The sequence below is a fragment of the Anser brachyrhynchus genome (assembly GCF_964034855.1).
Source record: "Anser brachyrhynchus genome assembly, chromosome: 4".
NCBI lineage: Eukaryota > Metazoa > Chordata > Aves > Anseriformes > Anatidae > Anser > Anser brachyrhynchus.
In genome coordinates this window covers 31,041,005-31,065,763 of record NC_137698.1, presented here as the reverse complement: position 1 = coordinate 31,065,763, position 24,759 = coordinate 31,041,005, and the positions used below count along the sequence as shown (strand labels likewise).

The 24,759-nt window shown below is 38.7% G+C and overlaps 1 protein-coding gene and 1 long non-coding RNA gene across 2 annotated transcripts; one reads left to right on the top strand and one right to left on the bottom strand.

The window, feature by feature from the left end:
* Positions 1–1,088: 1,088 nt before the first annotated feature.
* On the bottom strand, positions 1,089–22,589 carry GASK1B (golgi associated kinase 1B). Its single transcript, XM_080589692.1, has 5 exons — positions 22,253–22,589; positions 20,345–21,631; positions 12,833–13,047; positions 8,038–8,264; positions 1,089–7,304 (listed from the first exon to the last, which is right to left on the bottom strand). The coding sequence occupies exons 2-5, from the start codon at positions 21,339–21,341 to the stop codon at positions 7,097–7,099; spliced, it is 1,647 nt and encodes a 548-aa protein (XP_080445818.1). The 5' UTR covers positions 21,342–21,631; positions 22,253–22,589; the 3' UTR covers positions 1,089–7,096.
* LOC308194180 lies at positions 8,272–20,338 on the top strand. Its single transcript, XR_013950361.1, has 4 exons — positions 8,272–9,507; positions 10,686–10,791; positions 12,839–19,998; positions 20,150–20,338. It is a non-coding gene; the product is annotated as an uncharacterized lncRNA (long non-coding RNA).
* Positions 22,590–24,759: the final 2,170 nt, after the last annotated feature.

The window sequence follows — 24,759 nt, the reverse complement described above, 5'->3', positions numbered from 1 at the left end:
AAAAATCTGCATTTTGTGTGCATTTCATCTCTTCCAGAAGAACAAAATTCATGGAACTGCTTTTGGAAAACCATCATTAGGCACTAGAAGATTGCCATCTGTTTTCTTTCTTTTCTTCCAGTGAAGACAAAACAGACTCACCACACCCAAGCATTTCCATCCTTCCAAATAAAGATAATTTTGTATATTCTTATACATAAGGAAAAGGCCTGAGTAGCCTACTAGAATGCAGGTTCCTCTCTGTTTGAATCACCTTCAAATATACAAATACATGGGATTCCCCTCTGGGTCACACCCATGGGCCACTTAGCCCAGTAGTACACCTTAGACTGTGGCAATGTGAGATGAGCATATGAACCTGGGGCAATATCTGTAGTCCCTTTCCCAGCATCCAGAATTATTGTATTAGGAATGTTAGAGGATGAAGGCTTGCCTACTCCTTATAAAGTCCATGTGTAGACTTGCTGTCCTTGAATTTGTCTAATCCCCTTTGACTTTCCTCATACTGTTTCCACAATTTCTCGTAGCAGCAAGCTCCAGAGTCGGAGTACCTGCTGTGTAAAGAACTTTCTTTTACCTATTTCTTTAAAAGAGATACTGGTTTCACTGGGTGCTCCACACCTTTGGTATTGCAGGATTTGTTGAATGACACTTTCTGCACTCACCCCATTAATCATTTTCATGATTTTGTAAACCTGAATTACCAGCATCACAGCCTTCCCTTTCACAAACTGAAAAAATCCATCCCTCTCCTTACAAGATAGCCATTTCAGTCCTCTGATCATTTCACTTGCTCTTCCCTCAACTGACTTTAGCTTCTGGAGATGTTGAGACCAGGCTGCACACACAACCCAAGAGGTGGTCTCTCCAAGGTTTTAAATAGCAGCTAAGTGAAGCCTTTACATTAATCTCTAGTGAAGCTCTTCTCCCAAGTTTGACCCACTCGGTTTCATGAGGTTCTTGCAGAGTTCTTCACAATTTCTCATTCTTCATATACCATGGAAAATTAATACCTTTAACAGTGTCATTTTTAAATATAGTTCATGTATTTCATGACAGACCAAAAGAAGATACTGCTGCACAGCTTATTTTATTTTAATTATTGGTCTCAAATGTTTTATTTGGCTAGGGTAGGGCTTCCCACAGAGATACAGGTGGAACAGGCTGATAATCTTCAGGAAAATCTTGTTGATCCTGCTTGGAGCTCACAGATGTTTGTTTAGAGAATTTACATGCCAAGTTCTATATCTGTGCTATACCTCAGGCAACTCTTCATCTTATTTGTCACTCTCCTTAGGTCTCCTTTTGACCTTAGGTCTCAGTCTTCCTGCCTCTGAGAATATGGATTGACCTAACTGACCTAAACTGTTTTATCTGGAAATGGGACAACTCAGCAAAACTGTAATGAATTTACACAAATGTATCTGAGATTATTTAGCCTGAAGTATGCAGTAATGTCCACAAATAAATAATGTTTTCATAAAACAAATCAAATTACTTTGTACAGGAAAGAATGTTTAAAAATGTTTCAACATCTTTGTGTTTCTCATTAGTCTCTCTTGGATCACGAAAAAAATGTAAACTTCAGAGACTAGAAGTTCTGAGGCTACTTTAACTCTGTGTGGGTCTCCATGCCACATAGATTTCAGTGTCCTTCTGCTACTTCTCTACTTGCTCGATGTCTGTTATAAAGTTTACTAGTCATTGATGAGTACTTCTCTTCTGGTATCATAAATGGTCATGGCCTTTTCTGCTCAATGTCTGTGTAAGTTGACATTGTCACCATGGCTAAAGAATACAGTAATACTGCTGATGCAGAGACCAGAAGCTCCACAGTCACAGAGAAACAGCTTAGTTAAAGTCTCGTGAGTAAACAGAAAATATTTCCACAGGAAGAGCTTCATAATATAACTTGGATTGTTTCTCTGAAGACGCAGTTTCAAGGCCATAGTTCTTTTTTAAAAGTATCTATTAATCCATGGAGTACTTTAATATGTATTACAGTTTTGTTATTTCAGCTTAGAGATCTGAACTGAAAACATGATGAAGACACTATTTTATTTTGTATATTCCTGGCCTTCATATGACAAAAGCAGCAGAAAGTCAAACAATCCATTACTTGTGATAATGCCTTTCCTGTTACTATAAAAGGACAAACAAGTTGATTTTTAAAATGCACAAGTTTCAAATGGAAACTCAGTATGCAATGTAAAAGACATTAAAACCCCTCAGATTTGCTATCACTCTGCTGTCTGGCAGTTTAATACAGATACAAACATATTGCTCTTTTTTGCTACAATTGTAAGCAGAAAACTTTTTATATTATATAGATGCATTAGCAAGGGAAGAGTTAATGCTTTGAGAACAAACGTTGCATCCATAATAAAGTTTTGTTTAAACTTCAACTTGCGTATACCCAAAATTGAATTTATGCTCACAAACAATAAAATTATACATGTAAACAGCAAATTGCATAAACAATTCACTCTGTATGACCCAAACTGAGCACTTTGTAGGAAAAAAAAAAAAAAACCTAAAGTATATTATATACATATATATGTATGCTCATATTTGCATACACACACATGCAGGAAAGCGTTCCCAGAATTGCTACTGGAAGCTTGTCCTTTAATGTACCCTAAATATGTATTTCCATTTTTAAAACCATGGAATTTACCTTTCTTTAATACAGTGCATTATAGAATATAGAATATATATATATATAAAATATATAAATATATATATTTGTATGTATAAAGAGGGAAGTTGCTCTCACAGTGCTCCACAAAAGTTTTCATGTCCTCAGCTTCTGAAACGTTTAGGATTATTAACTTGCTGGCAAGCTCCTGAGGAATTTCAAGGCATCTGTGCCTGTGCTACTTATTTTAAGCTCTGTCTTCCAATGTTATGAAATCAGCAAACCCTCTTGACTTTCTTAGTAATTCTATTTTATGTGGTTCTAGCTTTCAGGCAGATTCAAGAATGACATAATCTTCTTTTCCCACCCACAGATTTTGGACTGTTGCTGTTGGTTACACCCTTCCGAGTAATGTGCAACATGAATCTGTCTGATCCCATATGCCCATAAATGGAAGGCAGCCCAGCAAAGATGACTAAAACCCAGTTTCTTGGCTTTCTGTTGATCACCACCATAGGTAGAGCAAGGCCTCTTCATTTTTTTTTCCTGTCTGTTAATATTATTTAGGTTTCTGTGCCGGAATGTCAGTCCAACATCACACTGTTTTAGAAGGAAATGGACTGACTTTTCAATACACTTTACTCCTGTTACCGAGGGGTGAGCAGGTATCTTGAATACAGTAGCAGCGAATAAACAAGCTATACAAAGTTCTACTATTGTGTTTTTTATCAGAGCATTTAAGTAAATGCACTCAAAAAGTAGAGAATTCTCCACTTGAGTAAAATAAATAAAAAAAAAAAATTAGAACTTGGCCAGTATGTACTCATAAGCACTATAGCAATCATACTTTGTATTATTAGCAGTACTGGATTCAAGTACCAAGCTATGTAGCAACAGGGTAAACATCATAAGGAAAAGGCACTTTCTGAAGTTTGTTATCAACATTATTGAATTCAAAACATTTTACAGTCCAGTCCCAATGCCAGTCTCAGCAAGCCGCTCCCGACTTCCTGAAGACAATGAGAGTGTTTGTAGGAGTAGGAAATACAACGTTTTTATACAGCAGAGACAGCAAGGCTTCCAGCTATGCATACCATAATGCTAAGACATGATCATAAGGTGAGAGCAGGATGCAGCATGCACAGAATGCCTTGTCCTAGACCCAAAGCCAGAGTTTCAGAGAAAGAAGTACTCCTTGGCCCTTGGAAAGGGCAATGTGTGCAGCACTGACACAGCTCAGCTTGCCCTGGCCATTTGCCCTGGGCTCATGGGTGCCTGCAGAAGTTCTGAGAAGACATTATATGCCTCTCTGGTCCATATAGGATAGAGGGTGAGACACCTGTCCATCCCCTTGTACTTTCCACAAAATCTAGACATCATTCTGCCCTGCAGATTAGCTCTAATTACAACTTGGTCTCTATGCCTCTGCCACAAAAAAAAAACAAAAACGAAAACAAAAAACTAGTAAAAAAAAACACCATTCCTTTACAAAGGCAATTCATCTGCAGCATTCATCTCCACAAGATCTCGTCTTTACAACTATGTTTTTTCATAACTTGGTCATGCTCTTAAGGACAGCACCATAGTTACTTGGGCCTCTAAAGTTCAAGTCTACCAAAAAACTTTGCTCTAAGCATAGCTTCAGGGCAATTACTCACTCTGTGGCAATTACACTGTTGCTTTAAGAACTGGCATTTACTGCCAGTCAAATTAAAAATGTTCATATCATACTCAAGGAACACTAGTCCATGTCTAGAAGAAATAGCGAAGAATATATAACCTGAAAAGATAAAAAACGCTCGACTTCTTTCTATTCTTGGGTAATGTGTCAACTCTGAAAAAAAATGGTTATTATGAATCAACGAGTTTGCATCAGGATCACAGAATCATAGAATGGTTTGGGTTGGAAGGGACCTTAAGGATCATCTAATTCCAACTCCTCTGCCATGGGCAGAGACATCTCCCACCAGACCAGGTCGCTCAAAGCCCCATCTAACCTGGCCTTGAGCACCTCCAGGGATGGGGCATCCATAGCTTCTCTGGTCAGCCTGTGCCAGGGCCTCACCACCCTCACAGTAAAGAATTTCTTCTTAATATTTAATCTAAGTCTACCCTCATTTAGTTTAAAGCCCTTGTCCTATCACTACACTCCCTATCAAAACTACTTGTTAAAACCCCTTGTTCTATTGCTACACTCCCTGACCAAGAGTCCCTCCCCAGCTTTCCTGTAGGCCCCCTTTCAGTACTGGAAGGTCGCTACAAGGTCTCCCTGAAGCCTTCTCTTCTTCAGGTTGAACAACCACAATTCTCTCCGCCTGCCTTCATGGAAGAGGTGCTCCAGCCCTCTGAATGTGTAGTCTGAGAGGCAGAAAAAGAGAAGGTAGAAGACAGAGTACTCATGGGACATTCTTCATGATCAGGTAGACTGCTATATCATCTCTTGTTCCTCTTCTAAGTTCAGTGCAGGTGAAAGTCATGATTTTCACTCCCAGCAGAGTGTGATAATCCAATTGAACATGTATATAGCAGGAAGAAAACTGTGAGATAGGCTAGAAAACGGGACAAATTGATTGTAACAGTCACCAAAGACTGAAAATCATGATAAATACAATAGGAATTCCATGTGAAATGGGTTGAGAGAATTATTTCTTTCTCTAGGCTCAGGTCAAAATGCAAGCTACAGTAACATCTTTATTTCTGTGATAGAAATTACCTGGCTAATTTGTTACAATATTTTAAGAAAGGGATAATATGAAAACCCAATACGATTCTACTTTGGTGCAATCAAAAAGTCCAAGGCACTCTAAAAGATGGCCTCTCAAGGTAATTGGTAAGTTCTAGGAAGTTTTTACAAATGTATCTGCCCTTTACTGACAGAATAAAATAAAAGATTATTTAGATGGCCAAGCTCTTAATGAGATCTATTTCTTCTAGTAATGCAATTCTTGTTAATAGCTCTTTTGATACTAAGAATGAAAATCTGTTTTAGCTGCAGTGGAATTGTAGTTATTTAAGACATTAAATTCACCAACCACATTAACATGAATATTAAACATTTTAGTTTCTCATAATGACAAACAATAATATTACACAAGCACTTTCAATGATATTTTTTAAATGTTATACACCTTATGGTTTTTTTACTATACATGAAGACAAGAGTAGCTACGAAACCATTCAACTTCTGCCACCATCTCATGGCAAAAAGATCATATATATTCCTTTAGAAAGACAGTAAGAACTTTTTTAAACAGACAGGTAGAAAGTATATGTGAGGACAGACTATATCAGTTGATATTTTACTTTTGGAACAGAGTATTTGCTGGAACAGATTGAGGCTAAGAATCTAAAGTGCTTGTCCAAGCTTCTCTAACAACCTTACCTGTATGAAAACTTGGGGCAAGTCATCAGCTGGAATCATCACCCCACAATGGTCAATCTTAACAGAAAACCTGAGCCTGAATTGCTGGCAAAAGCTGAGCAAGCAGCACAAACAACATTTTCTGTTCTGATTTTAACAATGCTCACATCATTATTGCATCTGCCTTTCGTTAGTATTCTAAAAAATCATGTCAAGAACATTGCAAAAACAAAATGTGTATACTTACTTTAGCAACGTATTTGCACAAAGCTAAAGCTAAATAGCTAAAAAAGAAATAGTAATACCAAAGGATGATTCTGTGAGTAACACCTAGCTAATCAATAGACAGAAATATCAGACAATCTATCCACACATCAGACCAATCCATACTGAAAATAGTACGTTGTAACAAATGACTCATGACAAAGTGTACTCCATACTGTACAGGGAAAAACTGCATTTGTCAAATTAATTATTATTGTTAAAGCCATGCTCTCCTCACTCTGAATCTAAATTTTATTCACATCCAATAGAAATATACCTGCATTTAAAAGAGTTGAATCTAGTCCTTAGATTTCAAAAGATCAAAATAAAATACATTGGGAAATGCTGGAATTTTAGTGTTCTTAATCAAAAAGATAAATTCCTGTACTAGGTATGTTTCAGTATGTAGATGTGATGGCAGTTTTCATCGATGTGTTAAGTGCCTTAAATCTCTGTTCCCATTTAAATTTGCAATAAAACTTTTACTGACTTGAATGATGACAGTAAGAGTAATCCAGACTAATGTACTGAAAATACTGTTGCTAATTCTCAAACATATTAACAGAAGGAGTGTTCATGGTGTGTGCACATTACTACATCATTTATTGTACTATTTAACTTTTTTTCATTTCATTTCACTGGTGACATAGAACCGCACTGTGTTGAGCTGCAGCTGACATTTAAATGATGCTTTTAAGCCACGTAAGACTTCTTATTTAAAAATAAACTTGAAAGTTTGGAAAAATAAAAATTAAATAAGCCTATGAAGTAAATCAATTTTGCTGTCAGTTTTTGCCTCACACAAAAATTTTTAAAGACTGTCCCTCAGAAGCTCATTCATTCATGGGCAATACTTTGGCTCCATGTGCATTTATATAAGTAAGAAGAATTTTGGACCTCCTTTCTATTACATCAATAAGCTTTTCAATTCCTTTCCTGCCTCCTTGGCTCTCCCAGTATACTTTGTCAAGGAACAAAGACTGAAGCAACTTCTCCCGTAAACGCTGGCTCCTCAGCACTGAAACTGCAGATTCAGGGAATCTGGAAAAGCACAAAGAAAATCATCAGTTTTACCATCACTCTGAATTGCAATAATCATGTTGTGGTTTAGCAATTGATCTTATGAATATAGACTGCGACTCAGGAGAGGAAGTCCATGCATGACTAATCATATGCATGTTAATTGTATCTTTTACACAAGTAGAATTACTCATACATTTTTAGACATCCTGTAATTCACAAAATGCTTCATGGGCTGATGATATTTATTACAGTAACTTAGTGTCCCTTGCTTTTTGATTATAGTATGGTAACTCAGAGCAGTGCAAATTGCTTACAGAAGAGGTTTCCACAGAAACAAGTTTACATTAGTGGAGTTCAGACTTTCCTGTGTTACATCAGTCATGCCTTTATAGGTAAGGCATGAATCTGTTCTGTAAGGCCCTGGCAACTTGCAGATGCTACAGGTTGCATCTGCAGATGCAGATGCTAACTGAAAGTGTGTTTAGGGTAAACATAACTAAGCTTCACTGACAAATTAGATCTCCCCAAGGACCTGGCAGAAGAAACCTGGAGTTAATGTAACACTGACACAGTAATAGTATCTGTCACATAGCTTAGGGAGCAGGACAAATCTCTTCTACACCAAGTACCCAGGCACCCTTTGTGAGCAGTACTTTATTCCTACTAAATGCTAAGGAGAGATTTTCCTTCCAACTGCAAAACCAGGAAGAAATTATCCATCTTTTTACAAAACTAATAACTTAAAACTTACTCATTGATTCCTTGCAGTATTTTGAAGTCAAGATTGTCCTCGCTTCTGTCAAAGAAACCATTATTGTCTATAAAGGCCAAATGCCTTCGGTCATGCCTTCTCTGCACTATGTGTGTCAGGTCGACAGCATCCTGATTGCTGCATTTCAGCGTCAGCCCTTGCTGCACGCAGGAATCTTCCTTCAGAGGTTTGAATCCGCAGCAGTTTCTGTCTAGCCGGTTATAGATCTAAAACCAAGCACAGCAGAGCGCCGACTGAAAACAACTTCAAACAATTTGGGGCACAGTGCCACTGTCAGACTTCGCTCACTAACCCAGCTGGCAGGAAAGCAAGCTCAGAACAAGCATAATTAAAGGGAGCAGTGAAATGGCATTAAAGACCTTGTCCCCAAATTTCATATACTGTTAGAAGCAATTTGCCAGGCTACATATTGTATCCATTTGATGGCCATGATTTGTTATGTCAGTAGGCATTCCTTGAAAATAATGGAACAATAGGACTTTGTAACAAGATGGGGAATACAATTCAAGTTTTTATCAAAATGCTGTAGTTTTGTTTTTTTTTTTAATTTTCTCTGTGAGCACAATAGAAATAGCACAACCTGACATACACGAAGGGCCTCTATTTTGTAGACTTTATCAGACTTACACAAGCAAAAAAAAAAAAAATTATTGAAAAGATGAGCAAGAGGAACATTAAGTCAGTCACCAGAACCTACCAAATGCAGGAATGAGGAGTGCATTTCTAAACACAGAGAAGCCTCCGTGAGCTGCCCTGTGGTGCATACTTCAATGACATTATGGCCCAGGCTATTGTTTCACACGCAAATGCTCGCTTATTCATCACACAGCACTTAGCTGGGAGGAATACATCTGGTCTAACTTTAGCGGTGTAAATGCTAAGCATCTCTCCTGACCTAGTCATTTCTGTTTCTTACGTAAACAATGACAAGTACTAGGCACCCCCAGTGCAAAGGATGCCATTTTAGGATAACTGTCTTGCATGGGAAGGATAAATCACTCTTCACAGGTACTTCTACCCTCTGGTGTGTAGATGAGAATAAATGCCCAGCATTTCCAGGGCCCTGAGTGCACAGATAGGCCTTAATTGGCCTAATCAGCCTCACCTGGGACCTCCACACCCACACCTACCCTCTCTCTGCCCACTGGCCCAGGAGCTCTATACAAGTTCAGGCTCAGGCCCTTAGTTCTCCTCTGGGCCTTGCTGTGGGAGCACCTGTTCCTCATCCTGTTACCTGGTGCTCCTGAATTGTTGCTTGGTGACCTTGGAGCTGGATTGCCACCTTGTCTCTGCCTGATGCTCACTGAGCTACCTGAGGGACCCACTGTCATTCCTTCTGGGCTGCCTCTTGGGCCATGGGACCAGCCACGCTGTGTGGATGTCCTGCCCTGGCTTCCCCTGGGGAGCACCCCTGTTCTTGCTCACAGGTGTTTACAGAGCAGAAGACAGGTAAGATGCCTCCAAGGCTTAATGAGTATCTAATTAATGTTTTTTTTTTCCTCTCCTTGTTCACTGTGTGCTGCTAACTCTTAAAACTGCTCTAAGCATAAAAATAATAACACTCATGTAAACATGAAACCTTCTAAAGTTAGTCTAAATTTTTGACACCCCACTGAAATGAAGTGTTGTGACTTCTCATGATTTAGAGCTGTGCTTAAAGTTAGAAAGGCCTCCTATGTTTTTTCATCAGATGAAAGTCCAAGAGTTGTTTGTGTTCTCTTACATAGCACTATTGCCACTGGTCTTGCTGCCAGTGTTTATTTTCAGCTGAGAAAATCCTGAGGAAAGGAATGGATTTCTCTCTCTTCCTTGCTGAGCAGCATTCAGCATCTTCAAGCCCAAGAGCCCCTGTTGTTTGCAGTGTTGTAGCTCATTTCTCATTTAATTTATTCTAAGTTTTGCCAAAAAGTGAAATAGAGATTTACAGACTCCTTTGATGCATAGCCCTAATTTGTCTTCACCACACCTCATTACATGCATTAAATAGATGAGGAGATCATGTTTTTGCAGACAGCCTCTTCATAATGCCTTCTGTTAGTGTTAAGGCAGAACACTGGGATACTCTGGAGCTGATGTTGCAACCTTAACAGTTTAACACTGATTTGTTATATATTTATGTATGTACATGAGTGCTTCAAAACTCCATAATTAAAAAAATAATTTTTACTTTTAATGTCCTTACTTTACCTGAGTTCTTGAAGACAAGTAAAGGTCAAACACAAGCATTTTTCAGCTTGCTCCTATGTTTTATATTATTTGTTATTTGAATTCAGAAGATAGGAATCTCTTTAAGGGCACCAAAGCCATTCTGATGGAAGCATGTTTAACAGGGAATACTTCTCACCAGTACTCTTTCTGAAAAATTCATGAAGCAGTTTTTATCAATGTTCTGTAGCTTACCACACTAGACTTGGCACTGTTAAGGTATTTTTATTGATATTAAGCCCAGTTTCTGCTATGATTAATTTCAGACTATTATAATCAATGTCCTCTGAATATCTTGAACACTATCTTGTTATCTTGATGTTTATGCTCTTCAAAGTCTAAGCTGTTCGGTTATCTTTGCACCACAGTCATGGTAAGCACATTGTAACGTGTATTTTAATGATTCTTAAAACTCTCTTTAGCTTTTTCTGCATCATTGATTCTGGTTCCATCTTATATGCACAAGAGGAGAAAATTCACCTGCAGTAGTGTATTGATGTGGCTTTTCTGGGGGAACTGCAGATCCAGGTAGGTTCCATGGAGGCTCTAATTACCTTGCTGATGCAGGCAGCTTTTTAACAGGATATTGCAATTGAGACCTCCTGGAGCAAACTCCTAAGAACTTTGATTTTTTTTTTGTACATATGTCTGCACAAAACCATACATAAGAAAGGTGTTAGAAGGTTTTTTGGCCTTTTCCAGTCTAGAGGTGGGCAGATCAACATGGAAATAACTAGAGACAGGAAAACCTCTTGGTGCATAAAGCCACATATTCTTTACCATAACTGAAGACTGAAATCATTGAAAAGCTTGAAGTTTTCCACTCAAAACTAGTTACCTGGTGGTATAAAGCAACCCAGGTTAGAAGGGTCCTCAAGAGATCATCAGGTCCAACATTAATATGTATGATAACAGTATAAACATTTGTACCCACAAGCAGCATTTGCAAGATAATTAGTCTATTAAACAAAGTTGCTTATTTATTTAGACTATTAAACAAAACTACTGGAATCCTCGCTTCTATTAGGGCTACACACCATAGCTTGGCATTTTAAAATTGGAAACCCTTCTTAGCATTTTTCATGTTAGAATCCTGTAATGTGCTGATAGACTAAAGTCTGAGAGCACAGGTAAAATTTTAACCTTTGAACTGTAAGACCTTCTTTCACTCACTTTCTGGTATGTACTATCTTCTTTGGTAGGCAACTGGAAGCATAAACTGACACCAGATACAAATGAGGGCAATTTTTTTTGTGTACAGTTCTATCCTGTTGTACTTTATTTCAGCTGACCTCTCCTTCTGGATAATAAGATTTCTATTATGAAGTTTAAAAACTTGTCTTAGGGGACTTTAAAATAATAAGAAAAATACAGAATTCATGTGAATTCTCAAACTGTTCAGAAACAAAAACAATGGCATGAAAATATTAAAACTGATGCATTATGTACTATTTCTATATGGGTATTACTATGTTTAGTACCAAAAAAACCCACGTATGACCTTATACCAGTTTCAAAGGGTTATTTGCTCATAGTGGAACTAAAGATGGAGTCATCAGACAAGTGACAGTATATTTTTAGAGAAGAATTTCATGCTCTATGTTTAACAAGTCTATAGAAATGCAATTTTCAGGCAAAAAAAAATTGAAGCATCATTCATCCTGTAACAGAACTGAGAAAGGCAGGGATAGACTATGCATAAAGCAAGGCATGATTTCTATATTTCAAGAAATGCAACTCTAAAAAGCTGAATTATATGCAACTCGAATGCAGTGCACAAAACTAGTGCTTACTGTAGTTTTAAATACAGATAGCATTATATAAACCAGTAAGTGCTGCAGGAGGCTTAGCAACTCTGACCTGTCTGGCAGGCAGGGGTGACTGGAAACAGTGCTGTATCTCAGGAAGGTTTAAAATTAGCTGCCATCCATATGCAGGTACTCCAGTATTAATATTCTACTGTATAATTATTGTAACTGTGGTCATGTGGTGTCATAATACCACAAGGCAAAGCCCTGGCATGGTATTATTTAGAGAACTAATCCTTATGTGCAAAACCTAACTGAAGAACAGCAGCTTTGTTGTTCATCAGTTACTGCTCTACTCCTTCCTCATTAAGTCTAAACACTAAGTCACTGGTAAATTTTTTTAAAAGGCAGAAAATTTACCACTACAACTATTGTCTTGATCCATATTTCAGTTGACTAAAACCAAGCAGCTGAACCCTTTCTCATCATGAGAACAGAGCTTTGCAGTTGTGAGCAGTCAAGGACCATGTCCAGTGAAAGGAGTCAAGGAGAAACAGTATGCCTGACTCAAAGGTGAAATAAAAACAAGATGTTTCAAGACAAAAGCCTTTGCTTCCTCTTTTGGAAAATGAGTCAGTCAAGTTCCTGATTTTTCCATGATTACAAGCTGAGTTTTGAACATTTTAATCATAAACAAATGACTTCAAATTGTGCAAATTCATCTTTCCCCAATCTTAAAACAAACTAAAATTACTTTTCTAACAGTCCTGTGTGCTCATGTGACTTTTGAGGCAGATAACTGTGTTCTATAAATGTTTTACCTGCAGAAGAAAATCAAAGAGTGCCATCTTGGACCATTCATGATGGTGGATTTCAGTACAGCCCCACTCAACTTTGGGAACTTTACCATTCTGCCAGCATTTCTGCTTCAATAGTTGCTGATATCTCCCCCAGGTTAATCTCACTGAAGAATGGGTATTGTTATCTGTTGGACTCAGTGAGGAATCCCAGAGAATAACAGGACAGGCTTGACCAGCTGAAAAAGGAAAAACAAATAATTGCTATACTGGAGCTATACAGACTTGCTTGATCTTTCTTTAGACATTGCCTAAGCATCAATAATTATAGCATTTTACAGATGTGGCAGAAAAAAAAAATGCCACAGACAAATAACTTGACATCCTTTGGTTAATGTGGTCTTATTCCACATCTAAAACCAGCCACCACAGGAATGGACAAAGAACAGACATTGTAACTGCCTTCAGTGTACAGAAGACTTTTTTCTCTTTGAAGCAGGAGATTAATGTAAGAAGTCATATATTAAACCAAACTATTACAAAGTTCATAGGTAGATTTAGAGCCTACAATGCTGTTGTGAACCAATGCTCTAGGTTTCCCTCACTGCAGTGAATTGATGATGATTTACAAGAGCTGAAAACTTCTCTCAAAGGGTGTTTTCCTGGGTAATGGGCATAAAAAGATTACAAATCCTATACTCAAAGTGGATTTATACTGTTTTCTTTTGGTATTGTATGCCTATAATGTATGATTTCACAATCCTGAAATGATGTATGAGAATACTGTAGAATATGAACCTAGCATGAATAAACACTTTGACAAGTATTTCTTTTATTATACAACTATAACATGAGCTAGCTTTTTTTCTACAATGATTATGGCCACATTCTTTAATTCTTTTTCTCTGTAAAGAATATTCCACTTTTTCCTGAAACTGGTAAGTCAAGTGTCTTAGCTTTGGTGAATTCAAGTGTTTGTAGTATTTAGTGGGAAGTAGCCTCTGCAAAGAATTTAAAATACGCTAAAATACATTTCACTCAATATCAAATAACAGGCATGTGTATCCTCTTTAGGAAAGTGGTACTTTCTATTTCATTGCTGACTCAATGCTTCTGTTGCTGCCTTAAGCAGTCAAGGATCCAGGACTGACTGCGGTTTGTACACACTTTAAAACAAAGAAAATATTTATATTTTTGGGTGTAGACAGAAGGCCAGGATACAATGTCTTGGTATGGACAGGAGGAACCATTCAACTGCAGAGCTGTCAGCTAATAAATAACAGGTGTTGGAACATGTGCAAAGCTTTAGAATTTATTTATATTTGTCTTGAATGTCAATAAACCTAAACACCACAGTTGTATAACTCATGGGATAGTTATATGCAGCCCGTAGAGAGACAAACTGTGTCTTCTGTATGCACTTGGACCCAAAGATGCATCTGAAAAGAAGCGCTCAATCTCTCATGAAAGCAATGAGCTTCATGGCAACTTCTCCAGAGGCAACCTGGACAGATGTCTGTACAGAGAAAATTGGCATCTGTGACAAGCAGGAAGGTTAAAAAAAAAAAGCCAATGCAAATGTTCTATCTGTAAGCAGAATGAATTGCTGATGGATCTCCACTGAGCTGAATCAAAAAGCACTTTCTTCAGTGGATGCTGACTGATCTGAAACAGGTAGGAAATTCTTTGTCCAGAATTAGCAGTGAATCATACGTAAAGATCTACCTTTTTGTTGCCAAAAAAAGCATGATAAGACCCCACATGCAGTCAAGCTCAAATGTGTGTTCAGTTTCATTAGGAAAAGTAGAGAAAAGCAAAATCTTCTCAAACACCAGAATGTATTTGATCTTCTCTCTGACACAACATGTGCATACAAGGTAGTCCTCAAACTAAACCAAGATGCAGCTCTCCGCCTCTTCAACTCCCCTCTCCATTGCCTGATGGTTTCTTAGGAACCCAGGTGGTGTCCTTTTGTTAGGAATATCAGTCTCTCTTTCACTATGATCAGTACTTCCTTTATCAGCATTGTGCACCAGCATCTTTTCTCGGGGGGGGGGGGGAGAGTGTTGAGCACTCCTGAAAAATCAGGCTTCTCTACGGAGATGCTTGAATAAGCATTTAAGAATTCAAATTCAGAAACCCTGGCCGTTTCCCAATCTCTCTCACTCTAGCTCCATCACTGACATTGTAGATGATTTTAGCCAAGTCAGGTCAACTATTAGCTAGGCTACTCTACCAAACCAGTGGGAGAAATCATATACAAGCAATAAGAACTGCCACCAAAAAGCAAAGGACAGTGTCCTTCAGGACCAAATCTGATCTTTTATTTTTGTATCTCTGACAGCAGCTTATGTAACTACTTGCAAAATTTTTCCACAAGCCAAACACACAAACTGTCTTCTAACAAAACAAACATCTCCTGTCTATCCAAAAGGGACATGATAAACAATAGTAACATAAATACTTGAAAAATATGAATAATATCTTGCCAGTTTCCATTAAGACACAAAAACAATGTTAAAAGACCAAGGCTAAATCCAGGAAATGTTTGCATTTCAGAGGAAATGGGAGCAGAAAAGATGAGCCAAAATAAAATCTTTCAACTCTGTAATATAAATTGAATTACAGGAATATGAAACAGCAGCTTCAGTAAAGAGCAGTGACTCAATTTTTTGACACTGGCAGGAAAAATATGAAGATGCTGAATTAAAGCAGATAAGGGGGTTGATTAATAGCTGCATGAATTGGCATGACCCCAGCGAGGTAGGGAGAGTTGTTCTGCTTCAGAGCTCCCAAGCATGGGGCTGAAGTAAACTGAGCAATGGAAAGCAAGGCCTGACCAGGAGCTCCCAGTCTGACAGCCAGAACTAAAGGGGTCCAGCACATGTCAGAATACATCCAATTGTTCTGGGAGGGCCTCTTTCCTCTGCAGTTTTATATGGTAACACAGAAGGTTAATGCTTTGCTGCTGCTGCAGCTCCAGCAACCAAGGATGCCACTGCTGCTTGTAACTGAAGGACCTGGGGTCTGAAATAACTTCTGATAAACCCACCATGAGAGAAGGAAATACTGTGACAGCACCGGTGAAGCTTGGCTTCAAAGCAGATTGACTTCATTTTCTTTTCGTCTGCTGTTTTAGACTCATTTAACCAGTTGGCTACCTAAAGATGAAAAGATCTGCAAAATTTCACGGAAAAGTCTTTCGAAACTTGTACTGGAACCAGCTTCCTAGTAATTCATATGGATTTTTCAGCACCAAAATATTTCTAAAAATTCCTTTGGCCCTTAGGGTCCACTGTGTCAGGGAATCCTGAGCTGAGTAAGCTAACACAAGGGAAACCTCAGGTTGCTGAGGCTAGACTGCCCCAAGGTGCTCAAACTGCTTCATTCACAGTTAGGTAACGTTCCCCAGCTTGGCTTCTGTATCAGTATCATCTTAGATATCCAGACACCATATCACTTTAAAAATGGTCTACATGCTTTTTAAGCATATTTGCATAAATACTTTTGCAAATGTTATCATACCATATTGTGTACTAACTTATATCCACAGCATTTTTTCCGACTTTGAAAGAAATACTTTCAAACGTTCCCAAGAGAGCTTCAATAAAGAAAGCAGGTCTTTCATGAGGTGCTTAAAGCCCTTTCTCGAGCTCATCATTGTTTGCAGTGATGCAGTACAGTTTACCGCTGCCACACTTGAAAGGAACAATTTAGTTGCCCACGTAGTATCAGGAAGGGATAATTTAGTGTAGAAAGCTGAGGGGTACTGATACAGAGCATTATTTCAACTTGAGAGTTTGTTTTAGATGAAATTCTGAGAGCAAATGCAAAGGACAGAAGCAGGAAGAATGGAGAAGTTAGGCTATTTATTTTTTCCTCCTACTGCACCTTATTTGCAATGTTTCTGTCCCATGTGCATATGGATGTCCAAATTAAGGAGTTCATGAAATCTGTTGATCTCTAGCCTATGGGCTGCACTATTGCTCATACACAGCCTTCTCTACCCAACAAAATACTGGAAATATACCCACTGGTACTTCTCTGAGAGGTACAGCATTATGGTATAAGTTGTTTGGGTTGGTAGAACACCGGGACAGACAAATTGAAGCGCTTTAGAGTATTCTGAATGCATAAAGCAATGCCAGATTTTTATTACTCCCTATTTTGCCCTAACATTAATGATTCATATTACCCTTACCTGCTTTTGCACAACTCATGGTGGGATGGCCAAGGCAGGCTGATAGTGCAGGGTATAACAGGAAAATCTATGGCTCCATTAATCACATGGAAGCCAATAAAGCAAAACGACAAGTGTACCTAGTGGAGCTGTCTATCACGTGTCATTCGTCTGCTTGCACTAAACTAACCATGAAGGGTTGTTACTCAGAGGAAGAGCTTCTTGCACTTTTCAGGAACAAAAAGTTCTGGCAAATAGTCAGCTCAATCCTCAGCTAAGAAGCCCCACTGGACTGAGTACACCTGTGCTTGTTCCTTTCGGCACAGGATCAAACATAATTAGCCACATTTACCACATCAGAAAACTGGGGGGGAAGAGGGGTGGTAATTGGCATGCAGTAGCTCAGGCCTTAAGCAAGAGATGCAACAAAACTGTGCAGCAGTTGCTGTGCTGTGTACCAAAAGCTGAGCAAAGACTTCAGCCTCATCACTAAGGTCCAAGGAGCCCAAGTCCTCTCCCTTTGGTGGTGAGCTGCAGAAGAGCAGCAAACCCCTCCTCCTGTGTTACTTCATCAGTGACTCGTGCCCTGGCAAACCCCAGCATCGTCCTACGCTGCTGCTGAGCCAGAGGCAAGCTGTGCAGTCATTTTACTTTGCTGCTCTGCAAGGTGACCAAGGTTGGTCTGTGCCACTAAGCAAGGTCACTGAAGTCTCTCCTCTATTCCTTAGGTTAGGACCGTCAAATAATAAAGATTCTCCATCCTGTGTTATTAATGTGACCATACCAAAACTCATACACACAAGAGCCATCCTCTGCTTTCTCCACAACAGATGGAGCTTTATGATAATTTTTTGGTTGCTTTACAGGCTAATCCTTTTTGGTTTATAGGTGTTTTGGAGCTCACAGCATGTTCATGCCTCGTAGTTAGCAATAGGAGTAATGAGTGCTTGTGTGCACCCGGACTTGTGCTCTCTGCCTGTAAGACTGAACTTGCAAGGGCTTTGCTCACCTGTACTCCCCAGGCTATTTATGTTAGATCAATTAACTGCAAAAATATGAGGGAAAGAGTTACCATGCCCGATTTTTCCATGCATGATGGAAAAAGAATATAGAGCATAAAAAGGTCCAGTTAACACTGAAGAAGGTTTACAATTAACTAGGAAAGAGAAGGGCAGTAGCCAGAGAAATTGCATACAGTATTTCGCTAGGCTTTTAAAGAAAACACATCAGTGAGGGAATTGTGGGAATAAAGGAAACAAAACCTCTACAGGGATTTACTAAGTGGTTCTTTGAAACTGCTCTGACAAATGAATGACAGTTTTGAGAAGCTCATTTTTTAAGATTTTAATGCTACATCAAACATGTCTTGTTACATCACATCACAACTGAGGCAAGCTAAAGGGAGGTGTCGTGGGGAGAGAGATGTCAGCCCAGAAGCTGTGTACATTTGTAGATACACACAATCTCTACTCCTGCACTGCTCTCTTTCCCATATGAATAACCATGATTATCAGAAGCTGCCCTGCAAAAACCATTGGAGAGCCCACCTAATCTTAACCTAAACGCATGCAAGTAAGTTAGAGAAATAAGCTCACTAAGTGTCCATATTGCTCTTAGGAATATGCTTTTGTTCATTTTCTCAACACAAAGGTGTGTTTTCAAGATTATGCTAAATACAAGCATGCAAATAGTAATGGGCGCAAGTAGCTACTAGGCATCTGAGCTCCAGCATATTTTGAGGCTAAAGAAATGGAGAGAGACAAGGTACGGCAACTGTTCCAAATCCTCTGTTCACCCTTTAGCTGGAAAAAATGAAGTGGGACCAAAATAATGTTATTTCTCTTCTCATCACCTAGCAACACTCTTCTTGCTATAGGAACATAGCCAGTTATGTGGAAAAGAAAACTAAAATGAGCAGAATGACTCTCTCTGTCCCAGACAGTCCAAAACATGCTTCAAGGTGACAGACACTGGGTGACACAATGCACAATTAGCCTAATGGGCGCTCACAGGGGCTTGCGGTCTGTCAGCTCTGCAGCCACACCAGGCACAATTCCTCCAACCGAACTACCTTAACTCTTCCTGACAGCTCTAGAGCAATAAATCTCCTGCCTAAAAATAACCTAGGCATAATGTATCTTCCATGCTCTGCAAGTACGAATAATATTCAGAAGCCACCAAACTGTTATTCCTAGAGATTCATTCACACAGTTGCACAGGCTGCCAAAGGGAAGATTTACAAAGTAGGAACAAATCAGAGATCGCTAGGTCCTCCTCCTGCTGTCAGATTTTAGAAAGTCATTCCTGAATTACTTGTTCATTGTTTCTTTTTTTTTTTCTGACAGATGGATCGATATAAAAATATTTTCTATAAGCTAATTTCAGCAGCAAGAAATGAACAGCAAAAACAAATAGCTGGCCACTTCAGCAATGATTCATTAAAATGCAACGTAGTCCTTTAGGGTTGTGATTTGCAACTGTACAAAAATAGCAGTTACGCTGAAGATGTTTAACAAGATGGCTATGTTAGAAGTAAACTTCTAACTGACATTACGTCTGAAATCTATCTTTAATTTCACTATAGGATAGAAAGCAAAAATTTGCACTGAAAATTGTTTAAACCAATCATGTAACCGGCATACTGCGTTATTTCCTGTATATATTTCTGTCTGCATAATATATAATGAAGGTATGTGTAATGAGCCTCAAAACGTCAAGCTGGATTCACTGAGATGTAGTAATATTTTTTGAATTATCAGGGGAGAGGGAAGATATTTTTTTTGAAAATTGACAGTTTCCAGAGTCAGTAGTAGCATTAAGCTTCTTCAGGAAGTCCCCTACCTCTCCAAGTAGGTTATCTGACAAAATACAAAACACCTTTCCTGCACCATCTGTTTGAGAGATTAATTCTTGTGCTCGCTTTCAATAATATCTTATTGAAGTCAAATCTAAGAGATGAGAAAACAAAACAAGACAAACAAAAAAACAGAAATGCTCATCGAATCACCAGGTAATCTTCTGGAATTTCTTTCACCTCTTTAGTCATTCTGTACAATGCCATGTGATCTACAGATGACTCCCTCTCTTTTTTCGCATTCTATAGTCTCATGGACAGCGAATCGTTAGAGCAACTCAATTATTGTATTTATTCTAAATTTCAGGGTACAGTATCCTTTGGACAGGACAATTACATGGAAGAAATTGCAGACAGATATCAGCTTTACTCCCCTGCAACAACTGGATTAGTTCTCAGACTAGCAGGAGTTAAAGGCTGCTGCTGTCCTGCAGTTAATGTGGGAAGGGGAAGGAAACCTCAGCACCCCATCTGGAAGCTGAAAATCATAGGAATGTGTTACCTTGGAAGAACTCCGACTTCCTGCTTACAGAAGGTAAGCTCCTGTTTAGCCCCAAGATCCTATCCAAATGAAAGGCAAACACTTCGCTCATGTCAAGAGGTCTTTTGATGATGCCACAGTGCCCTCGATTACAAGCAGCTTCTGTGGTGCTGGGACCCCTCTCAAATACTACCAGGACTGCTTTCTGAGAAGGTACTTCTTGGATGCTCTCTATTGGAGAATCTGCCAGCATACGCATGCTTAGGATATCTTCTTTGCTCAGCCAAGAGGGAGAGCTCTCGCTGTAAATCCTGATATTGCTCTCCTCAGCCTGGCGCTGTGCCTTTAGACCTCCAGAAATCCCCCCAGGTCTCTGGTGACCTCGCTTCCCGATTGCCATTTCTTTCTGCCTGTGTTCATCCAGGTGGTGCTTTCCTGCCTCCGGAGCTATTGCTGCTCCCTTTGCGCCTGCAGCACGTGTGGCCCTCCCCGGCTGCTGGACAAAGGTCTCTTCCTGGCCAGTGAAAGCGGCTTTCGGAAAGTGCTGCCCATAGGACAAAGGGATTGCATGTTTCTTCCTGCGCTTTGGCTTCACCGTGCCTCTGATGTTGGCAGGCTTGCTGCGCTTGGACCGCAGGGTGATATAAACTACATTGTGTGGCACCGAGGTCCCATTGCCACCAAGCTGGGGTTCCTGGAAGCTGGGTGGTGACAGGGTGCCATCCAGTGGGATGCCCAGAAAAGGAGTTTGAGCTGCATCTTGGAGACTTCTGGAACTGATTTTTTGGTGTCCTCCTCTGTGCTGGGGTAAAACGTGACCTACTTGACTGACAAGGAATCCCAGGTAGATCACACAAGCAGTGCCCACCAGCAGATTCCTCCTTGTCCTCGGTCGCCTGCAGGTCCACAGCCTCAGCACCCGTGGGGAGCAGAGGCAGCAAATAAACAAGTTTTTGATTTTACCTGGCTGATCAAAGAAGGTCATTTCTCTAGCAAATCCGCATGATGAAAACAGCATAAAGTCTTCCGTACATTCCAGCCAGGATGATGATGATGCATGATTTCCCTTCCCCGATTTCTATTTCTCCTTTTCCAAATAGCTTCCAGCATGGATGATGGACAGAGGCTACTGATATGCCTGGGAATGTGTTCAGTACTAAGGATCCAGACACTCCACCTCTACAAGCCGTTAAATTCTTATCAGCCACCACGGGGCAAGTGATTGGCTTCAGAGAATGAATGGAGCCAGCTACGTAAGCAAAGTTTACTGACTTGTAGCCTAAAATATCTGAAGTTCTCCTTTGTAAACTGCAAAAAGAAAAGAGTTGAGCTGATAGTAGCATTTCATTTCATTACTCCTGTACAGTATCTGTGGTTCTATATTTTAAGAGACAAGTTCTAGGTGAGACAGTATACATAAATCCAGAAACATGACAGAATACATCTTTCACTTTCTAATTACAATACAAATTAAACACCAAAATCATGAAATACAGGCTCAATTTGCAATCTCAGCTAGATGTATTCCATCATTAGAAGAAAAGCTTTTCAAACCCAAATCATTATCTTTTTCTTATGAGACAAGAGTCTTTACTAAAACTCATGTTATGGAAACGCTGTAAATTATAAAATATTATCCACCAATAACTATAGCAGTTAAATATGCACATATTCTCTAATACAAAAAGAAAGTAGCAGTGCCACATGTCTAGAGTTTAATAGGAATATAGTTCACATAATTCATAAGCCCCCATTAAAGAAGAAAGATGGTTAATTCTTTACACTCTCATGAAACCATAAAATAGGATCTAGATATAGTTTTTCAAATAAAATGACAGTGGCTTATACATCCTTTCAAAGAAACAAAGATATATTAAGTGCACACTGTATACTTACTGCTATAAAAATGTAAAATTTAAAATCTCTTACCTATTCAGCTTGACTCATCCTTTGTTCTGGTAAACTCCTTAGGTTAACAAAAATAACTTAGTAAAACTGACGTTCTCGAAGTATGCTAGCACATATTTCATTTTTAAATATGGTCCACATGTAGGTATTTCATTACAAGCTAAATACTCTTTGGAGCCTAACTGTACTGAGAGGTTGTTTGCATGTGAACTGCTATAAACTTACATGAACCTCACGTTATTAAAAAAAAAAAAAAAAAAAAAAAAAAAGAACTTCTATTTTAAATTCTGTAATGAAAAGTCCTGTGAAGTATGTGCCTTCCAAAAGTGCATTCCATCCATTTCTAACTCCTGAGGGCCCTCTAGTGCACTGCAGGCAGATGTACTGAAGAAATTCCTGCTTTCCACGGTTTTCCCTTTTTAAAAAGAGGGCCTTCTGACTTTTAGATCTTTTGAGAATTGTATGTTCTTGTGAGGAGAAATGAAAAACAGACCGTGGTTTTAAACTGCTGTTAACATGCTATTAAACAGGAGCATGTTTTCTATTTGTGCTTTCCAAAATGAGGCACAGCAGTCACTATGCAGATGGAAAAGTCAAGGCAGTAAGATGTTAACAGCTTGTGAAAAGTTAAGCAGTGAGACAATGGCGCAGCTATGACTTCTGACTCCTTGCCTAGTCCAAGTACAAAATAATAAAATCTCTGTTTACTGTAATTTAAACTAAAAGAGACATTCTCTGCTCCATTATTAATACTCTAAGGGGAACAGATTGTTTAAGGAAATGGTTTCTGTTTCAGATGGGTCTAATTTGAATTTATAAAAGTTTGTGAGTGGATTTTTTTCACTGACCTCACTTTTCTTTACTTTTTGTCTAAATATGTACTACCAAGTTAAGACTTCAAGATCCCTAGCCATTACTAGGAAAAGAGCTTTTTCCAAGTCTGAGTTCTTGGAGGAATGGAGATCATAAGAAATCTATCTGGCTCTTAAGCTCTTCTCTCAATTTTTAGTTCAAATTCAACTGCAGGGATGTATCCCACCCCCCCCCCCCCAAAAAAAAAAAAAAAAAAGAGAGAGAGAGATTAATTGATTAATTTTAAAAGCTCCAGACAAGTGTATCAAAAATCTCAGTATAGATATGGCTACTGTTGCTTAATATCTTTCACACTTTAAAGAAGTTCCCCAATGCAGACATTATTAGATCAGCCTTAGATGCTTGAGGGTCCTGCTGAAAGATGGATGGTTGTTAGCTAGAGTTATCAGCTTTGCAGCCCCTTTGACCAACCGTGACCATAAATCACTTACAGTGAAAATAGCCTCCTATATTCCATTTAATATCAGTGCAAAATATCAGCAAATTATGCAGATAAAATCAGGGCATGGAGCATATTTACACATACACATGCAATCTTTTGAAGCTTAAGATAGGCTTTCCCCTTTAAACATAAACAATGTAAAATAAACAGATCATTTAATTACACCTTTTGGATTTTGTTTCGACTTACTGGTGATTTTGAAAGCAGGCAATTCATCATGAAGCTTATAACCACTGCACATCTTTCAATTAATGCAAAATTTTATTATTATTATTTTTAACTTGCATTGCTAATGGCACAGAGTTGCTTGGGTTGGTAATGTAACACACTGCAATAGCTAATTTTGAATGTCCAGTTCTTGCACGTAGACTGTACCATGACCTGTCCATGGCAATCAAGCAGTTCAGAAATACAGTCAATTCCAGTTACTAAAAGCTTTCCTTTGGTATGGCATTTCTTTTAACTTTTGTAACCTATACGATCTTCCTACAACAATTCTTTAAAGGTTATCTAGAAGAAAGTATAAAAGGATTTGGAGTATTTTTTTCATTCCTGATTCCCTTTGTAGCCTAGAAATTGAAATGCAGTGTACCCATCAATGTGCAGTGTTGATTGCTAACGTTTTTTTTAGGCTTTAAGTGATTATAGCAATATAATTTCCTTTATTTTTTCATGTTCAGGAAAGAGAAGTCTTTTTCTTATGTCATCCTGTTAAATTCTTTGGAATGCCTTGTTGCAAGAATTCAACTAAATAGGATTTAATATCCTGTTAATTTAATAGATATTTGCCTCTAAAGTTCATATCTGGATCTTTAAAAGATACCATATTAAGACTATTTTTTTCAGCTCCCGTGTACAGTTCCAGTGCCCTACTAGATTTCACAAAATAATCAAGTCTGGAATTGCTATGGACTTGTTTGGAAAACAAACTTTTTGTTGTGTTTCAGGATAAACAAGGAAGTGTTTGCTGTTCAGGTTGGTAGTATTCTTTTTTCTTCATTTCTTACTAACCCAAAGCTGCAGCAGGGCACTAAAAGGGTGGATGGGTGGATCAAGCCAATGGCCACAAGTCGTAAGTTCCCGCATCCTGACTCTGGTGTTGGCAACCACAAACAGCACCATCCAGGTTTTTTTAATGCTCAGCTCCATTTTCAAAATGAGAAGACAAGGGTAACCCATATTTTAGTGAGATAACAAAAATTTACTAATTCAC